This window comes from Contarinia nasturtii, unplaced genomic scaffold (assembly GCF_009176525.2).
Source record: "Contarinia nasturtii isolate CC-2019 unplaced genomic scaffold, AAFC_CNas_1.1 Cnas_scaffold_745, whole genome shotgun sequence".
NCBI classification, from domain to species: domain Eukaryota; kingdom Metazoa; phylum Arthropoda; class Insecta; order Diptera; family Cecidomyiidae; genus Contarinia; species Contarinia nasturtii.
The window spans coordinates 818,746-838,207 of record NW_022198093.1 but is presented as its reverse complement, the minus strand read 5'-3'; the positions used below and the strand labels follow the sequence as shown (position 1 = coordinate 838,207).

The 19,462-nt window shown below is 35.2% G+C and overlaps 3 protein-coding genes and 4 non-coding genes across 8 annotated transcripts; 5 read left to right on the top strand and 2 right to left on the bottom strand.

The window, feature by feature from the left end:
• Positions 1 to 233: 233 nt before the first annotated feature.
• Positions 234 to 11,722, top strand: LOC116341535 (titin homolog). 2 transcript variants are annotated; one of them, XM_031768655.1, is made up of 12 exons: positions 234 to 703; positions 1,597 to 1,781; positions 1,848 to 2,450; positions 2,528 to 5,774; positions 5,840 to 6,610; positions 6,681 to 7,625; positions 7,750 to 8,256; positions 8,337 to 9,500; positions 9,574 to 9,693; positions 9,768 to 9,954; positions 10,038 to 10,147; positions 10,223 to 11,722. In XM_031768655.1, the coding sequence occupies exons 1-12, from the start codon at positions 511 to 513 to the stop codon at positions 10,513 to 10,515; spliced, it is 8,325 nt and encodes a 2,774-aa protein (XP_031624515.1). In that variant the 5' UTR covers positions 234 to 510; the 3' UTR covers positions 10,516 to 11,722. The 2 variants fall into 2 exon arrangements, with proteins under 2 accessions (XP_031624515.1, XP_031624514.1); XM_031768654.1 differs by having other exon boundaries at positions 9,768 to 9,960.
• Positions 11,723 to 12,623: 901 nt separating this feature from the next.
• On the top strand, positions 12,624 to 12,695 carry Trnat-cgu. Its single transcript has one exon. It is a non-coding gene; the product is annotated as a tRNA-Thr (tRNA).
• A 695-nt stretch (positions 12,696 to 13,390) lies between these two features.
• On the bottom strand, positions 13,391 to 13,480 carry Trnat-ugu. Its single transcript is given in 2 exon segments — positions 13,391 to 13,426; positions 13,445 to 13,480. It is a non-coding gene; the product is annotated as a tRNA-Thr (tRNA).
• A 431-nt stretch (positions 13,481 to 13,911) lies between these two features.
• On the top strand, positions 13,912 to 15,175 carry LOC116341690. The gene is made up of 4 exons (XM_031768908.1): positions 13,912 to 14,067; positions 14,175 to 14,280; positions 14,392 to 14,739; positions 14,831 to 15,175. Exons 1-4 carry the CDS (start codon positions 13,980 to 13,982, stop codon positions 15,081 to 15,083), a joined length of 795 nt encoding a protein of 264 aa, XP_031624768.1. The 5' UTR covers positions 13,912 to 13,979; the 3' UTR covers positions 15,084 to 15,175.
• A 737-nt stretch (positions 15,176 to 15,912) lies between these two features.
• LOC116341807 lies at positions 15,913 to 16,019 on the bottom strand. Its single transcript, XR_004201196.1, has one exon. It is a non-coding gene; the product is annotated as a U6 spliceosomal RNA (small nuclear RNA).
• A 977-nt stretch (positions 16,020 to 16,996) lies between these two features.
• Trnat-ugu lies at positions 16,997 to 17,086 on the top strand. The gene is given in 2 exon segments: positions 16,997 to 17,032; positions 17,051 to 17,086. It is a non-coding gene; the product is annotated as a tRNA-Thr (tRNA).
• A 1,298-nt stretch (positions 17,087 to 18,384) lies between these two features.
• On the top strand, positions 18,385 to 19,447 carry LOC116341716 (uncharacterized oxidoreductase TM_0325-like). Its single transcript, XM_031768954.1, has 3 exons — positions 18,385 to 18,980; positions 19,055 to 19,275; positions 19,335 to 19,447. Exons 1-3 carry the CDS (start codon positions 18,445 to 18,447, stop codon positions 19,349 to 19,351), a joined length of 774 nt encoding a protein of 257 aa, XP_031624814.1. The 5' UTR covers positions 18,385 to 18,444; the 3' UTR covers positions 19,352 to 19,447.
• The last annotated feature ends 15 nt before the right edge of the window (positions 19,448 to 19,462 follow it).

Sequence of the window (19,462 nt, the reverse complement as noted above, 5' to 3'; positions counted from 1 at the left end):
GTTTGCAAGTCAAATGTCAAAATGTGTATACGCTAATGTTATATGACAACTGTTGTTCGAAAAAACAAAATGACTCAGTGAGCGGCAACAATAAGAAATAACAAACTACACCGAGACTTTCGAAAATGACTCAAACAAATCGCATCGATGTACGGCATATACACACATATCCGAATTCATCGAATGTGTGTTGAGTGAAAGTTGTGTGTTAGTTTGTTTCATTCAATGCGAGTGCTCATTTGTTTGTTTCCCGATCGCGAAGAGTAGTGTGTGTCGAATAAAAGCGCAAAAAAAACCTTCTGTGAAAATGTATAAAGAAATCGAATTGATATTCGATCAAAAATTAAAAAACAAGTGAATACATGAAATTAAAAACGACGCAAACAAATCGAAATTCGGGGCAACAGTGTAAAAGCAGTTGTGTTGGGAAAAAATTCAAAAATAAAGCGAGCGAAAAAAAAAAAAAAACAGAGTGTGTGAGCCATTCAACAACTCGAATCAATTGGAAAAATGGCGTCCGTAGATAAATCATTGGACGCAGCAAATATTGATGATAATGCGGAGACAGATGCAACGTCATCGTGTCTGAACGATCCAAACTATGCAATAATTTGTGTATTTCTACAAAAATTTGGTGGCCAATTGAAAATCGAGCATCCGGACTTTTTGCGATTACAGAAAATGATCGAAAATACGGACGAGGGTAAGGCCATACAATTCCAACAACAACAACATCGAATGCTATACACACATAGTATGACTGCATGTGTGTGATTGTATGTGTGTGTGTGTGCGTGTGTCGAAGTCGCGTTGGCTATACACTAACGAGTATATATGGTGACGAGTGTGTGATGCCTCCTCAATGGCAAGCGTACGTTTTGAGTGATTTTCATGTGTGTGCGTGTGTGAATGTGTTTTGTTTGTAGACGGTTTTTTTATTCGGCATTGAGCATTTTTCAACACTGGCTTTATGAGTTAAATGTGTGAAAATAGAAGATTTCTTTTCTTACCATTGCATCTTGTGACTTTCAATACATAGTTTACAAACGATTAACAATGAAAAATAATACAAACTATCATTTGTCGCCCTTCGGCATTCTCACTCAATTTTATTTCAAAGACGAGTGCTAATGTGTATGTTTCGATGTATTTGTTGATGTTTTTAATAATGCCAGAATTACGAATTCGAATGCATGAAGCATTCATTTTGAACGCCTTCAAATATTCAATATATGTATAGGAGCCATAGAAAAAATCTTATTCGATTCGAAATATGACCAATTATTCTTTTATTTTTTATTTTGAAAATGTGCATCTGTAGTGTATGACAGCACCATATTCATTGATTTGCCCGTGCAATTTTTTTAATTGTCAATGCCAGTTTAAAGAGAAATGACTAGTCGCTTTTAATTGATAGAACATTTTACTTGGCATAAAAACAAATCACACATTAATTGCAAATCATTAACACTCATTCTTGGAATTCTATGCATTTGTATACAATTAACTCTAGCTTGAGTTGAGAAATATCCAAGTGTAATTTCGAATTATCTATAATCGACCGGTACTTATCGATTTTATACATTGTATTTGCAGTTCATGATGAGTTAAAACAATTCTTTGTTAAACTTCTGCGAAAGACGAGAAAAAGTGTTCAGCCAGACAAACTGGATTCGGCGCTTGCCAAATTTTGTTACACATACTCTGCACAAGATGCTTGGGAAGTCGAACGATTTGGTTACAAAAAATCAAGTTTGGCCGTTAAGCTACGGATATTAAAGGTATTTTAACATTTTTAACGTGAGTTTTAATCGATATTTTACCGATGACATTGTTCGTTATTTTAGGAGGTTCTAGAGAGTCAATTCGATAAGAATCCAAATTTTCGTACGCTAATCAGTGCGCAGACAGCAGCTGAACTTCGAAGTCAACCATTGGGCAAAGATAAGCTAGGCAATGCATATTGGAGCATAGTGGACGAACAGTGCAATTTGCGTATATATCAAGAGCATTTGGATGAAGAAATTTGGAAAGTGGTTGCAACGAATCGCGATGAAATGGCCAAATTAATTACATGCCTTCGTGGCAATGAGCTGGTTATGCCATCACTTGTTGGTATTATCGATGAAGACAGCAGCAGTAATAGTATGCCGGCAAAAGTTGATGCATTACAAAATGAAAATGGCACCAACAATACCACCAACGATAGTGACGATAAAAATGTACCATGTCTTAAAATAAAATTGAACTCAAATGGCGGCGAATCGACCGTTGAACAAATATCAAACAGTGACAATACAAACGGTGCTAAAAATCCATCACAAAACGATAGCATTGAAGACGACGATGGTGAGGAAGAGGAGGAGGATGCAAGCATTATGTCAGAAATTGACGAACAATCACAGGCAGCTAGTGAAAGCAGTGCAACTACCGTTGGAACAAAGTCAAATGTAAGTGCACGACAAATGTACACATTATTAATAAGTTTATTCATAAAAATGGTAAGCTAATGATATTTTTTTTACAGGAAACACAAGGATCAAAGCGAATATCATTGATGGCCTCGAAACCACCGTCAAATGCAAATAAATTAAAACTACGAATATTTGCCACCGATACGAAAACAACAAAACGCAGTTTAGACGATGATTCGGATACGGCAGGTAGCAAAAATAAACGACCAGCGATGCAAGATAAAAAGAATGGAGAAGACGATGACAGTGAATTCGACAGTGAAGAAATGTCTGATGAAGAATTGGATGAGAGTGGCAATGAAGGAAGCATTGGTCAAGCCATTGAAGAGCCAACGATGTATGTGCAAGGCGAAGGATCTGGGACGGATAATAATTGTGAAAATACCATGTGGTTAGATTGTTACAATGATGAATGTGATGACAATGACGTTGGTGAATCGATTGAAGAGGAGATAATTTATGTATTTGGCGAAGGAAGCGGACGGGATTGTGATGTTGGAAACAATGACATTAAATCAACCGAAACACCGCCGAGCAGCAGTGCAACAACAGCACCACCACAGCCGGTTGTTCAAAGTAAACCAATGTTTTTCTTTGGCACAGCTGGCTGTTTAAAACTCAGTCCAATGAAACCAGTTGTTACCGCGGAAGATTCGTCCGCCACACATGAAAATAAAAATGACATCGAAAATGAAAAATGTCAAGAGTCTTCTTCATCGTCAATTGCTAACGAATCCAGTACCAACGATACAAATTCAATTGCCTTAGATGCCAAAAGTGAATGTTCCGCACCGGAAAATACAGCAAACAGTACCGATGAAACGGATAAAGGAATCTCAATTAATAACGAAACAGTAGCCATTCTCGCAAATGAACCACAAAACAATGTTGGCGATAAAATCGATAGCACATCAACTTCCAAAAATGATTCAACAACAAATGAAAACAAAACACAAATTGAAGCCACAACGCACGCCGACGAACAATTGAATGTGACGGCTTCGAGTGAATCATCATCGGCTGCGACAATAGCAAATGAAAGTTCTAAAGAAAATATCGAATCAAATAGTTCAGTGGCCTTAGCTAAGATATCAGTACAAGAAAGTGAATCGATTGAAGAAGAATCATTGCCTACGACAAGTACAGTGTTGCAAATTGAAAGCGATTTATTATCGAACGATAGAGAAAATGATAGTTGCCTAGAAAAGCAATGGCCAGAACCTCGGGTGCCCAATGACAAGGTGGCAATTGAAAATCAATCCGAAAATAAACTTAATGAAAGTAGTGAAATTGTGAATGAAACGAACGATTTGGCAAATAAAAGTGAACTGGAGAATGATAATCAAAGTAGTGTAAGTCAATTTGAAAACGAACCAAGTGGTGAACAAGCAATCGAATTTCCTACTTCCAAAACTGATGTGATTGCCGAAATAAATGAGCCATCCGAACAAGTACAAGAAACAAACGATTTAACCGAACGAATTGAAAGCGATGTTACGCCTTTGGTTGAGGAAGAAGTTCCACAAAAAACAGAAAATGAATGTTCAAATGTAGTGGATAATGAGAGCAATAATCAAGTTAAGACTGATAGCCCAAACGAACAAAATGCTATTGATTCGGAACCAATTGGAAAATTGTCACCAGTTCAAGAAACAAGTGAACAAAGTGTTTCGAATGTTATTGAAGAAACAGAATGTAAAGAGCTAGAAAATAATCCACCTACATCCATTGAAACTCCAATTGAATTGCCTAAGCAAATCGAAAACACCATACAAGATGAAACACCATCCGAACAAACGGCTGAATTAATTGAAGCCGAAGAAACGCCCAAACAACCAGAAGTGACCTCAGCACCAATTGAAAGCCACAATGAACAACCGCCACTTTCCCATGAAAGCATTGAACAACAAATTGAAGAACAAAGTGAGGAACGAATTGAAAGTCCATCTACACCAATTGAATCTGTGGTGAATGAATCTCCCAAAACACCTTTAAATGAAATTGACCACGAAGAGCCGGAGCTGGAACCGGAGCCAATTTCGAATGAAACTATCGATAGCGAGTCCATTCCGAGCGATATAATTGAATCCACTTCAATCGCATGCGAACCGGAAGCCATCGAGCAAAATAAAAGTGAGAAAGAGGTCGTTTCAATAGAAGTCTCTGATCTCGTTAGTGAATCACAACCCGAACAATCAAAATCCGAAGACGCATTAGAAGACCAAAATGTAGCAGAGCCACAGACAACTACTACTACTGAATTGATGCCGGTGCCAGTGATTGAAAAGCGAAAATCGATCGATCAAATTGAAGAAGCATCCGAACGTAAAAAAATTTGCGAAGAAAAGGTGACCGAAGAGTTTGAACAGCCGCCAACACTCGAAGAAGAAAAACCAATCGAAATTCCATCAATAAGTCAATTGGAACCATGTGTTTCCAATTCAGCCGAGGAATATGCAGAGATTACTGACAAAAATGAAATAGCTCAATCTGATTTCAATGCGGCGGAGGTGCCAAATCAGTTGGAAGCAACAAAATCATTGGGAGAAGTGACATTGATTGCTTCAAACAAGGAAGAATCATCCACAGATTCCGTGGAAACCAAAGTTGATATTTGGCATGAAACATCAAAAATCGATCAAGCCGATTTACCTGACAAAGTCTTAGTTGCTTCGGTCGTAAGTGAGGTACCAGCAATTGTAAGCGAAAAAGAGCCGGTGTCAATCGAAACAAATGTGGAAACGACAGAGGTCACAGAAACGCAAGAAAGTGTATCAATTGTTCAAAAAGATCAAAAAGAAGAAGATGCAACTCAAAACACACGATCTGCCCAATTACGAAATCGTAAGCGTCGAATATCGGGTGAAAAGGCACGTCATTCGTCGGAAAGTGATGATAATAATGATGCATTAATCGAGTCACCACTGTCACAAGACGCTAGCAGTGACGAAGAAGTCGGCGGAAAACGTATTAAGATGCGACCAAAAACGGTGAAGAGAACGTTACGCAAATCGGTTGAACAAAAACGTAATATCAAAGACACTGATTGGAGCAGCGATGAGAATGAAAAACCGAACGCGAAACGAGCAACAAACGATATTTCGAAACAAACAGAAAATATATTACCATCACCGGAACAAAATGCACCTGATGTTAAAGAGAAAAAACCATCGCCTATCAAAGAGGAAAGTGTGGGGCCGGCAGAAAAAAAGGTAGAAGCACCAAGTGCGAGTGAAGAGACAAAAATCAAAGCTGAAGAACCCGAAGAACCGGCCGAACATCAATCTGATGAAGAACAAGGTATGATAAATGAATTTTATAAATTTGTAAGTATTCCGCATGTAATTTGCTTTGTTTTCGAATAGCCACACCAACTCGTCGTCCAGGTCGACCGGCTCGACGTGGCAGAAAACCAGGTCCAAAACCAAAACAAAAACCAGTGGAAGAGGTCAAAGTCGATGAGATAAAAGAGGAATCCAAAGAAGAAACAACCGAACAAACTGAATGTATGAAAGAAGAGAAAATCGAAACGCCATCCATCAAACCGGAAACACGAAGAAAAAAGAGAAGTTTGCTTGGTTTGGATATTGCTGAAATTGAATCGGCACAAGCAAGTATTGATGAGACTCCGGTGCGACAATCACGACGAATTGCACAAATTAAAATTCGCGAAGAGGCCGAACGCCGTAAGGCCGAAGAGGTTGCACTGCAAAAGATGAAAGAAGCATCGGAAAAGAAGAAGAAAGGTGTTGTTGTCAAAGAAAGCGAATCGGAAGAGGAGAATAGCGAAAGTGAGGTAAAATTGGAGAAGAAAAAACGACTTAAAAAGGTCAATAAGGATAAACCATGGCAAACCAATTCGGACGATTCAAGCGAACGGGAAGAGGAAGATGTTTATGAACATGAGGATGTTGAACGTTTACCACCATTGGGATCGGATCATGAATTTTCACCCGAATCCGACATTGAAGATGAATCACAAATTGTACCAACAAAACGTGCACGAACTGCACGCAAGGATAAAACGGAGCGCCGCGAAGAAGAATCGGAAGAAGAAGAGGATATTCATGCCTGTCAAAAATGCAGTAAAAGCGATCATCCCGAATGGATTTTATTGTGCGATAAATGTGATAAAGGTAAAGTTTTAATTCATTTTCACTACAGAGAAATGTAAATATATATATTAACGATTTTGATTCTTCACAGGTTACCATTGTTCATGCTTGATTCCAGTGCTATTCGTTATTCCCGAAGGAGATTGGTTCTGTCCGCCATGCCAACAAGATAAACTGATCGATCAATTGGAGGCAAAACTTATCGAGTACGATAATATGGTGCAACAGAAAGAAATTGAAGAAGCACAACGTCAACGATTATTGCTAACGACAATCAGTGAAGCAAATGTTATAAAAGATACAAGACGAGATCGTCAACGTTCACGCGCTCAAGATATCGGATCGGATGACACAGATGAATCATCGTCAACGGACGAAGAAAGTGAGGCCGAAGGAAAGGCAAACAATAGCGAACGACGAACAAGACCGCGAACAGAACGACAACGTAATCGAATTGAAAGCAGTGAACATAGCAGCAGTGACAATACATCGGACAACGAACCAATTTACAAATTACGCAAACGACGTCAAGCCAATGTTAGTTACCGATTTAACGAGTACGATGAACTGATCAATCGTGCCATCAAATCGGAAATGGATGAAGTGGCCGGTGCTGGTAATTTGGGACGTGGCAAAGATATATCAACCATTATCGATGCGGTTAAAGAAGAAAAACGTCTGAAAAAACTCGAAGAACAGCAAAAAGAACGTGAACTAGCTGGTGAAACAAAGAAAAACGATGATAAGGATGATGATGGTAATGATAATGATTCGGATGATCAACCGTTGAAATCGAAAGCCGATAAGTCTGATGGTAGCGATTCAGAACCGATTCGACCGAAAGCGATTAAGCGTTCAAAGAATATAAGCAAAAAGAAGAAGAAACTGAATAGTTTGGACATTGATTCAGAGGAAGATGCCGATTCATCAGACGATGACTTCAACACCAGCTCCTATTCCGATGACGAAGAAGAAGACGATTCAAGTGCGCCTAGTGAAAGTTCATTGGACAGCATTGTGAAGAAGAAAAGAAAAGGTTAGTCTTTTCTGCATATTTTTTACTTTTCCACACACACACACGTGTGTAAGACGATTGTATTGTTTGTCAACGATTTTTCATTTATCGAATTTCTTTGTTTTTTTTTTTTTTATTTGTAAAGGTCGTGGCGGTATATCAACTCGACGTTCGGTTCGTGAACGTAAAAAGCGATACGATGCTGATTTCATCGATGATTCATCGTTTGATGATGAAGATAATGTTCCACTTGTGAAGAAGAAGAAGAAAGTCGAATCGGATTTTGATGAATTTGACGATAGTTCGGAAGAGCTAGAGGAAGACGTTGATAGCGATGATTTGTGTGACGACAGCACCGATGAAAGTGACAGATCTTGGGGAAAGAAGAAAAAGAAAGCATCGTCATTCAAAAGTAGCGGCAACAATAAAAATCGTAAGAAGAAGCCAGATGGTGAGCGATCATTCAAAGGCAAAACCGCAAAGAAAAAATCGAAAATCTCCGATGATGATGATGACGACGACACTGATGAAGAATATGGCGATGAAGTGCTGCCAAAAAGTCGTCGAACACGTGGCAAAAAACTGCCATATCTATTGGACGACGATTTCGATAGTTCAGACGATGGAATTAAGCCCGGAGTTAAACGTCCAGGTAAGATTTTTTTTCTTTAAAAAAATACTTTGTAATGAAACAAAGAAAACAAAGTAAATAAATGAATATTTTGACTGTAGATACACCGCCAGAAGAACGTGCTGCATTCATAAAGAAACAAGAGGAAATCAAGCGAATGTTAGCTGAAAAAGAAAATGACGATAAATCACTGCAAATTCCACCGCCACAAAATGATTCGTTATCAACGATACCACCTCAAATCATCCAATCAGCCAAAGCGCTCGATGTTGATCTAAAGAAATCGGCCATCTTACATCGAAATGCCAGCGATAACGATTCGAATGGTTTCGATGATGATTTGCCAGAAGATTTTGATCCCGAAGACATGGACGAAGATGCGATTGCCAAAATGATGGAAGAAGAAGAATTTGCACAACAACAATTAAAATTGGCCGGTGAAACTATACGAAATCGTAAACTAAAAGATGCATTAACGGATCCAATGAAAAAAGACGATTCACCGACCAAATTAACCATTGAAACTGGTGCAAGCGTTATATTGCCAGTGAATATACCTCCATCATTGGTATCGCCATTACCACTGACAGCGTCACAATTAACAATACCCGATATTCCACCATCAATGTATACGGCACAATTTCAAGGTGCAAACAGCAAACAAACAACAACACCAAAAAAACGGGGACGAAAAACAAAAGACGACATTTCACCAATTATCGCACCATTATCAAAAGAACCACATCCACAAATACCAACAATACAACATACATCAATTTTAACACCAAACAAACCAAATACTCCACTCAATATGCCATCAGTATTACAGCATGCGCTCACACCACAATTATTCACATCGCCAACCATTCAACATACATCGTCGGTCATTGCTCATTCGTCGGTGATTCAACAACAACAACCGCCACGGCTGCCGCCAATGCAACAAACAGCTGCATCGGCCATGCTGGGCCTAGCACAAGCTCGTGATCATATTATACCATCAACATTGAACGTACAAAATACACGACTATTGGATCCATCCGAACTTGGCAAGCCACCCGAAGATTTACTCGATCCGTCGGCGAAAAAACGAGCACGAAGTAGAAAAAAGATTACACCGACCAGAGAATCATTGACATCACCGCCAAATGTTACCGTTTCACCGGGTGGTATCACTCAATCAACACCAGTCACAATACCAAATGTTCCGAACGTATCGAAACCACCATCATCCATCTTATCGGAACGGTTATCAGCCAATCCAGGTACATATTCTTCTTTTTTTTTGCGAAAAAATCACGCATTAAATTGAAAATTACTGTATTTTTCTTAAATTAGTTGATAAAGCCGGACTATCAATCGCCACTCCACCATCACTATATTCAGCAAGCAGTCGATCTCAAGCATCGGTCATTACACGATTGACACGACCATCACAACGACAACCTTTCCCATCTGGTAATTGTGCAATCATGCATTAATTCGTGTATAATAGTAATTGATTTCTAATGAAATTTTCTTCATTATTTCAGGACAATCTCCGCCACAACGATATTATGCACCAAACACATCAATGCCACCACATTCGATACCATCAACGGCAACTGGAGCACATTCACGACCATATCATACGCCAAACGTAACCGTTGCCTCAGGTCAAAGACCACCGCCTTTAGTTCCACCGCCTCACGCAAGCAGTCATCTACCACCTCATCCAATGTATATGTCAGTTTGGTTACGATAATTTAGCTTAAAAAAAACACACACAAAAATAAAACTAAATAAATATTCTTTATTTATAGGCGAGGGCAACCTGGTATTTATGGCGGCTATCCAAATATTCAACCACCGCCAATGCATCGATCATTACAATCACTCGAACATGCTACGAATTCCCCACAAAATTTCCCAGGTAAACCGAAATCATTGACTTTTGAACTGAATGAATCGAAATCGATTGAATGATTTATTTTTTGTCTTTGTATAGGAGCATATCAAAATTTGCCATTTGGTGGTTATTATGCGGCAGCTGCAGCAGCCGATCGAAGATCAGGTGCAATAATTGGTACATTCGAACCATTTGATAATAAAAATCCATCGGCTCACGATCGATTGCCAGCGTATGCACATCCAAGCCTCGGTTTGGCCGCATTGGCCGGCCGAAATCCAACCGGAGATGGTGATGATGAACGTGGACAGCCCGGTGCTGGCGGTAGCACAAGTGAATTTAGTGGTTTGGTTAGTTACTTCAGTTCGCAACAAGATGATTTGGATTCATAAATGTCGAGATCAAATCAATACACACACACATGCGCAATCCACACACAAACACTTTTAAATCGTAAAGCCATGATTTCATTTAGTCATTGACGAAGTAATAAACCATTGCAGAAACTACTACTTAATTAGATTTAAACAGATTTAGTACTCGTTATTTGAGTTGATTTTATAAAAATGGACGAGCAAACATTGTTTAGTAAATCGATAGAACAAAAAATGAAACACACACACAAACACACAAACACAGCGATGTAGTCACAAACATCACGCACCTACTCAAATGTACGACAACCCCCGCGTACAAAGAAAAATACAAATCATGTTCCATAAACAAAATAAAAAACCCACACCAATTCACACGTTACATAAATACATTTGTATGATATAAAGCTATTTAGATGAGAAGAGTCAAATGTTTATGGTTTTTGCATAGAATTTGAAATTTAGTAGAGATATAGTGTCTAATTCGTGTAATATAATTGAAAACAAATCTTATGCAGAAAGACGATGTTCATCATATTTCTCTGATAAATCAACTGTTACACGACAAATTTAACTCACAAATTAAGTTTAGCGAATCAAAAAAATAATTATAATATTGTAGTATTTATGTAAGAATAATTTTGTCTTTTTGTTTCTCTACTCCATTTCGCTTTGACAAGCGATCATTGATTTTAACCTTGCAAAGTGTAAAAAAAAATTTATACATTTAACCAGATTGATAAATTTACAGAATAGAATTTAAATCCAAATGGGAAAATGTATTTTTATTTATTTTCGTATTAGTCAAGTAAATAATGAAACAACAAACACATAATCAAATTTAATATGTCATCCGCTGACAGTGTCAATGTAAGTAATCCCTTTCCATGATATAAAATGATATTTATATAGTATATATGAAAGCAGCTTGTGCAAGCTACAAAATGATTATGATTATTGTAATAAAACTAAACAATACAAATCCTAGACACTTTTTATTTTAAAATAATTTCCATATATTAGTTTGTCCAATGTCAGCGTAGAAGTATCGTTTTCACAAGACAAACGATTTAATCGTCGGTAGTTATAATTTTTAGTTAAAATTTAAGCAATAACACCATGAACAAAGTTTTCATGAATTTAATTTACAATTCAGTTCCCAACAAAAAAATAAAAGAATATTAAACAAACATCAACAACATAGACATAAATTTTTATTATTTATTTGGACGAACGAAAAACTAAATTATTTACAATAATAAAACAAAAAATCATTTAAATACATGAATTGCATTTTTATTTGGAGACAAAAGAAATACTTTGTTTTTTTATAGCTCAAAACTCATAAAATCAAAATTCACTAAAAGTATCACTAACACCGGATATTTGCACCCGTTCTCAGCTTGAATATGTAACTACTTCTATCTCAAATTGGAATTGCTTCAAATTCAGAATGTCTACAAATCAAAAAGTGATAGTAATTTTTCAACGTCTAAACATGATTGAATTGTTTTTTTTTTTAATTTTCTTATTCCAATTTTTCATCGGAATAGTCTTAAAATGATCAAAGTTGTTGCGAAGAGACAAAAAGGAGTGAAAAAAATACTTGTCAAGAAAATAGGTTTAGAGTTGAGATTTTTGCTGAAAGCAGGCTTTTTGTTGATATTTTTGTAAAAATTTAATTGTTTTTGTTCGATGAACCTTGTTTCATTTTTTTTTTACTTTTTATTAAGAAATAACATCACAAAAATACTGCATTCAAAATCTTAAAAATGTTTGAATTTAAGGTGAAACATGAAAATTACTTGTTTTATCATCTATGTTATATATATTTTTTTATAATTTTGATCATTAATATCGTGCTGGAAGTTTGTCATCGTAATAATAAGAACAGAAATCGTCAAATTGAAATCTAATATGAATATTTTTGTAGTTTTCACCGGCCTCAAAAAATCTGAAATAATGCATGTTTTGTTATAGATCATGTTAACCTTAACATAGCTGTCAAAAATCAGTTTTTTAATCGCTCCAACAAGTTGATTTGAAGAAAAAGCAACATGTTGAGTTTGCTAGTATTGAAAAAGGGCTCACACTTCTTCTGTAAATGAAGCTAAAAAGCATTTATCGCCTCTTTAGCTCAGTGGTAGAGCACTGGTCTCGTAAACCAGGGGTCGCCGGTTCAATCCCGGCAGGAGGCACTCACTTTTTTTTATTTCATTCAATTCAGAGACATATGTTTTACTCAGTTTTATACATTGTGCACTGAAATATGTTTACAAAGAGAATTTTATAATCCATATTTTCCAGTTTCATTACTACTCGATACTTGCGCATAAAGCGTTGATGACGTAAACGAAAGCGCTATAACGCAATACAATCAATTCTGAAATATAAGCTTAATATCAATGATAAATTATTGCTTTCGTCGCACTTTGGGAAACGGAAATTTATTTCGCTTGTCTTGATTTACTTTATGGTATTGTTAAGGGGAACAATAAATTAAACAAATGGCAAGCGATAATATACGATAGAACATGTGCAACTTACCAAAAAAAAATTTTTTTAACTTTCGTTTAAACATTGAATTTGCTAGTTTTTAAACGGAAATTGTTTGAAATTATTTTAGATTAGAAGCGAATCATTTGACGAAAATGAATTTACATTTAGTTTAGAGTTTTGAGGATATTGTTGACTATATTTTTCATTTCCTGTGAATATTTCCCATCTGAGATTTGCCTACAGTTTCAATTCACAATTAATCAGAGGCGTTTTGTCAATAATAAACCTGAAAAATTTAAAATGAAAATTCATAAAACACTCTTTTTCGATAAATTTGGCACTTAATAAATAATTGGAAATGTAAACAACACAAAGAAACAGAATAAAAAAAATCTGCCTCCTGCCAGGATCGAACTAGCGGCCTCTGGTTATCATGTTTGTTTTTCAATACAAGACCAGCGCTCTGCCACTGAGCTAAGGAGGCGTGTGAAACAAGAACGATTATTTTTCTATTGCTGTCAAACGCGCCTATTTACTTTCATCTATCGAAAGACTTCTCAATTGGAAATGGGCAAAACCAAAACAATCGCTCTATTTTATTTCCACAAAAGTAAGTGTCGGGTATAATAGAGTTTTTTTGCTATTAGAGATGATAGACACTTGACATTATTGCGAAAATATAATAAAATAAATTTGATATAATCGGATGATATAATTAAAGTTTAATTTTTATCTTTCGCTTAATTTCAATTCATTTTTTAAGATTTTGTTCATTATGATATTAATCAAAATAAAAAGTAAATAAATTCAATTTGAAATTGAGGTTTTATTTCGTACCGACCTTTTTCGAAGCTCAAACTGTTTGAAGTGTCATCGGGATACACTTAAATTGAATGACACATAGCAACTGTCAAAGTCTAGGAAGAACCAGCGATTGAAAGCCTTTATTTCACTTTTCACGGAGCGATAAAATTCAAACCAAAATGATTCGAACATTTTTGATCCAAGCAAAAAAATCATTCGATTTCCCGGTGCGATTCTGCACAAATACACCGATTGTCAGAAAACCAGGTAAAGAATTAAATCTGAATTCAGTTCCAAGACGTATCGTGTTCTTCGATTTTGAGGTTATATTTGAAATTTAAAAATAAATGATCAATACGTTAATTTCTCTGTAGATATTAATGAAGTAAGAATAGTTGGAACATTGACTAAAGAACCCTTCATTCTCAAAAGTGGAACCTATTCACTCTCAATCAAAACAGAGGAGTCAGATTCAAAATAGTAAGTTCCCTTCCAACTTTTTTCTTGTTATGATTATTTATATTAGGATAATTTCGATACGCATTATTTTTCCACAATAGTACTTGTCACAATTTACTTCTTCTATTATAGTACTATTCATAATGTCCACACGAGATTTGAACCAAGTATTACACCCGGCGAACGAATTCACGTCACCGGAAAATTATTTTCTATTCCAGTCGAAATGAGTGATGGAAAAACTGTGACAGAAGTCGTAATTAAAGCGTATAAAACGCATACATTGGACAACAGTGATTCATTGGAAAAATTGTATGACGACAAAAGTTTTCTTGACAGTCTTAAAAGTTTGGTTGCTTCTGATGTATGTTGCTCTTCTGACGACATAAATTTCGTTGAAATTCTTGGTAATGTTGCTTCTCATGTATTGTTCAAAGACGAATATTGCTCATTTGTGGCAGCAACTCATCGCCCATCATCGTGAGCATTTTTTGGAATTGTTTTTTGCTCGAAATTTTCAACTCTTTCGGGTGGTTCTAATTAAAAACATGTTGTTTATTTTTCGTTATAGAAATGAGCGAGGTGAGGTGATTTCTAAAGCATGTTTTCATCAAGTATATGTATATGATGAATGTGTTCGAAAATACATTGAAAAAAATGTCACAAGAAGAGATCGAATTCTTCTCACCGGCAGACTTGGCCACAGAACACACGAATATCCAGATGGTCGACGATTGTATACCGGTTGTATTATTCCGAAAAATGCTTTTAAAATTAAACGCCCAATAAAATCGGAAAATAAGGAAGTGTTTGAACAATATTGAGCAATATCCAAATGGAAATATTTTCCTTCATAGTTTCATAATGTTCGCAAGTAAAAAAATTAAATAAATACATAGTATATTTGATTGCCTTTGCCCGAATGTTTGATTATCAAGATTTTGTTATTCCTTCTTGAATTCATTACAACAGCAATCCTTCATGTGGATATTCTTCACCTTTTTATTTAGTTTACAGCGTTTTCATTTGTTATATCATTAAAGAAAAAAAAATACTTTTGAAATTTGTTTTGAAATCAAACCCATAGTAACGGATGACAAAAGTGAGTAAATGCGGCCAAAATTCGTCGACAAACTGCCGTAATGTACTTCTTTTTTGGACTCACAAAAAAAAACTTATTCTAAAAATGGAGCGTCACTTATTGAACTACTGTTCTTCATGTTATACAGAAAAATGACACTGGAAATTTCCACGAAAAAAGTTTAACATTTTATGCATTTCCTTTTTTCGACACTATTGGTTGTACCATTGAAGCAAACCGTTGAATTGGATACTACCGTTCATAAATCTATTCAATAATTCACACTATGGAAATAATACAAATGCAACTGATTTCCCGTATACAATGAGTGAGTTAAGCAAATTAAGAAGCCATAATACATGGCATGTATTAAGTTGGAGTTAATAGTGTAACAAATGCGCCGGGACCAAAAAATATATATTTTTTTACTTTTTTTCTATTTTTGTCATGCAAATATCCAATTCGATTTCGACGAGAATAAAAATACTGAAAAAAAAAGTAGCAAATGAAATATTTCATAAAAAAGTTTAAAAAAAATTCGGTCTAAACAGAGTTCAATGGATTTTTTACAAAAAAATGTGGAACGCTTCATGCTTTTGCGTGTCATCCTTGCGCAGGGGCCATGCTAATCTTCTCTGTATCGTTCCAATTTTAGTATATGTTCTCCACAAGGGAGAACGAATATAAACTATTTCAGATCGCATATATACTTATTTCTGGAAATTCGAAGTTTAGTGAATTATAATTTTTTCTCAAATAAAAAAATCCGAGACACAAACAACGTCATATGCTTAAGCATTGAGGTGTGCGTCTTTGATGGTTTAGTTTGTGTTTGTGCTTTGTATTGGTTTGTTGTTAGGATAAACACTATGTTCAATTGTTTATTCATTTGAACTAATTCAAAAGAGATATATATTTTTTTTAGACAAAAAGTCAATAAATTAAATGTTTCTTTGATCAAATTAAGGTTTGAAAGGATTTGACTTATTTTAAAAAATCGTTGAATGTGATCATTACAAATTTATTTTCTCTGTCATGTTTTTTATATCAATTTTATGTATCAAAAAATTATTTGTATCTACAGGAAGCAATAGTTTAGACAACAATTTCCTCACAACGATCATAAAATTGAAATTATTATTTTTGTTGACAATGAATACATCAAGCGCCGGCATTTGCGTAATAAGTGTCTTTTATGTAGTATATTGCATATGACATTTGACATTTATGTAAATACAAACCCAACTATCGATACAAGAAAAAGAAAATCAAACAAAAACGAAAGTGATAGAAAAAAATGATGTACGATCATATGGAGAAGTAAACTCTAAACCACACAGATCATTGTTGATTGTAAAAATTGTAAAAGTACCGTCGATACGTGTACGAGAACAAATCTGTTCATTATGTATGGACCAAAACTCACGTTTTCGCTAAAAAGAAATTTTTGTTGTCGAATTGATGACGTTAATAGTTAAAAAACAAATATGCACCTCATTAGCTTATAATAAGTCTTATCGCTGCGTTACATACATTGCTTTGTAAATGTCTCTAACTCAATCTTGCTGATCGCCATCATCATTAAACATACGCTAATGCTATAGAAAAATAGGCGCGTTTGACAGCAATAGAAAAATAATCGTTCTTGTTTCACACGCCTCCTTAGCTCAGTGGCAGAGCGCTGGTCTTGTAGTGAAAAACAAACATGATAACCAGAGGCCGCTAGTTCGATCCTGGCAGGAGGCAGATTTTTTTTTTTATTCTGTTTCTTTGTGTTGTTTCCACTTATTTAAGTGCCAAATATATCGAAAAAGAGTGTTTTATGAATTTTTATATTAAATTTTCTAAAGATTAACTAATAGATTGACTAATAGTAGAAAAAGAAGACATCGATTTATTGGAAATTTTATTTTGCCCAAAATGTCATTCATGTCTTACTTGTGACATAGATAATAATGCGTAAAATGAGTTACAAATGAAGAGCAGATCTTTTTCCTATTCGATAAAATTTTAAATAAAACTTTCAGTCCCAGAAGAATGAACACATGAAATTTATGTCAAATACGGTAATTACGATTATTATATTTAATAAAAATAAAATGTCTTTCATCCGTAAGATGAACTTTTCCGCACTGTGATCCACAACATGTATTTATTACGTATCTTTTACCGTAAATATGAATTCATGAGAAAACTGAATATGATTTAAATTTTGCGATACAAATAATTTTGATAGACTTTTCAATGCCTGTATGATATCGTAATCATGTGAAAATTTGAAGATGTTATTTTCTTTACAAAAAGCTAAAATTCTGAAAGTTTGAAGAAATTTTAATACAATTGAGTGGTACCTTCCATACAAAGTTTTCGTTTTTGAGCAAAAAATCCTAAATTTTGTTCGGGAGGTACCTCCAAAATGTTATTTTCGTGTGATAAAAATAACCTGTGCAAAGTTTCAGCTCATTACGATATCATACAGGCATGGCTTCCATAAAAAAATTCAATTTTTTTGAAATTTTTGTATGAAAAGTGTGTCGAAAATTATTTGTATTGCAAAACTAACATCATATTCGGTTTTATCGTACCCAAAAACCCCCCAAGTACACAATTCAGAGTGCACAATATGTTCATCTCGTAAGATGCATGAGTGTCATTCAACAGTAAAACGAAGCTCATGAAATCAATACATTTTTATTCTGTAATTCTACCTACGGCATTCATTAATTTTTTACCGACACTTTAAAGTATTATTCGTTTTCTAACGTTTTGGTTTCATTCAAAATATTCCAACCGTTGTATGGAGATATTACGTTTTTATGAAACCAAAGGTCCGATTTTCCTAATAATCCATTCAATTGAAGATACAAAATGTCACTATGAACATTGGACATCACGTAAAAAAAAAAACAATTAAAATATATGTGCAATATCTAATCAAATCAAATTAAATTTCTACATAAAATTAATTTGTAATAATGCTAAGCAATGAATAAGATTGATATAAATACCATTGTGTGTTCTATGAATTCTCAGCAGTCATAAGCTAGCGTTCAAGTTGAAATTGTATTCAGAATATTGAATTTAGAATATAAAATTGTGCTAGAATGAGTTTTGCGAATAAAGTAATTCTAATCACTGGCGCCAGTTCCGGCATTGGAGCCCATGCTGCCTTACATTTGGCGCAAAAAGGTGCCAGTGTTTCATTGGTCGGTAGAAATGAGAAGCGATTAAAAGCAGTTGCTGAGGAAATTATCAAAGCGGGATGTCCAACACCACTTGAAATCGTTGCTGATGTGACTAAAGATGCTGAACGCATTATAAATGAAACAATTAAGCATTTCGGTAAATTGGACGTGTTAGTGAATAATGCCGGAGTTTTGGGTGCCGATTCTGTTGTCAATTTTGATGTCAACGAATTTGATCGTATTATGTCAACCAATTTACGAGGGATAATCGTTCTGAGTAATTTGGCCATTCCGCATCTTGAAAAGACTAGAGGCAATATCGTGAATAACTCTAGTATTAGTGGCATGAGAGCTCTTGACTCTTTCATGTCATACAGTATATCGAAGGCTGCACTCGATCAATTCACCAAATGTGCAGCGTTGACATTGGCGCCGAAAAACATTCGTGTCAATAGGTATTTTAACCATAAAATAATAAAATTGAAAATAATTAAACGGTTTAAACAATCATTTAAATATAAACTTCCAGTCTCAATGCAGGGATTGTTAAAACACCGTTTTTTGAAGCTATCGGAATCAACAAGTCGAACGAAACTCAATTTTATGAAGAAATTAAAAAAGACTATTTGGTCGGCAGAGTTGGCGAACTATCGGATACCTCTTCTGCCATAGCTTACTTGGCTTCAGAGTCGTTCGTAAATGGAACATGTCTTCTTGTGGACGGCGGAAGAATTACAAGTGGACTGGAAAGTATGTATCATCATTTTCAATTCTAAATGTAATTTTTTTTCATAATTTCATTTCAACAGGCAGATCGTCAAACTAAAAATCGATGAAACTGATTTAAAGTCATTCATACTTTCGACTATCGTCAAAACTATTAAAACCACATGAAAAAGTTTTTTTTTTTATTGATGAATTGCACTCGTTTTTATTT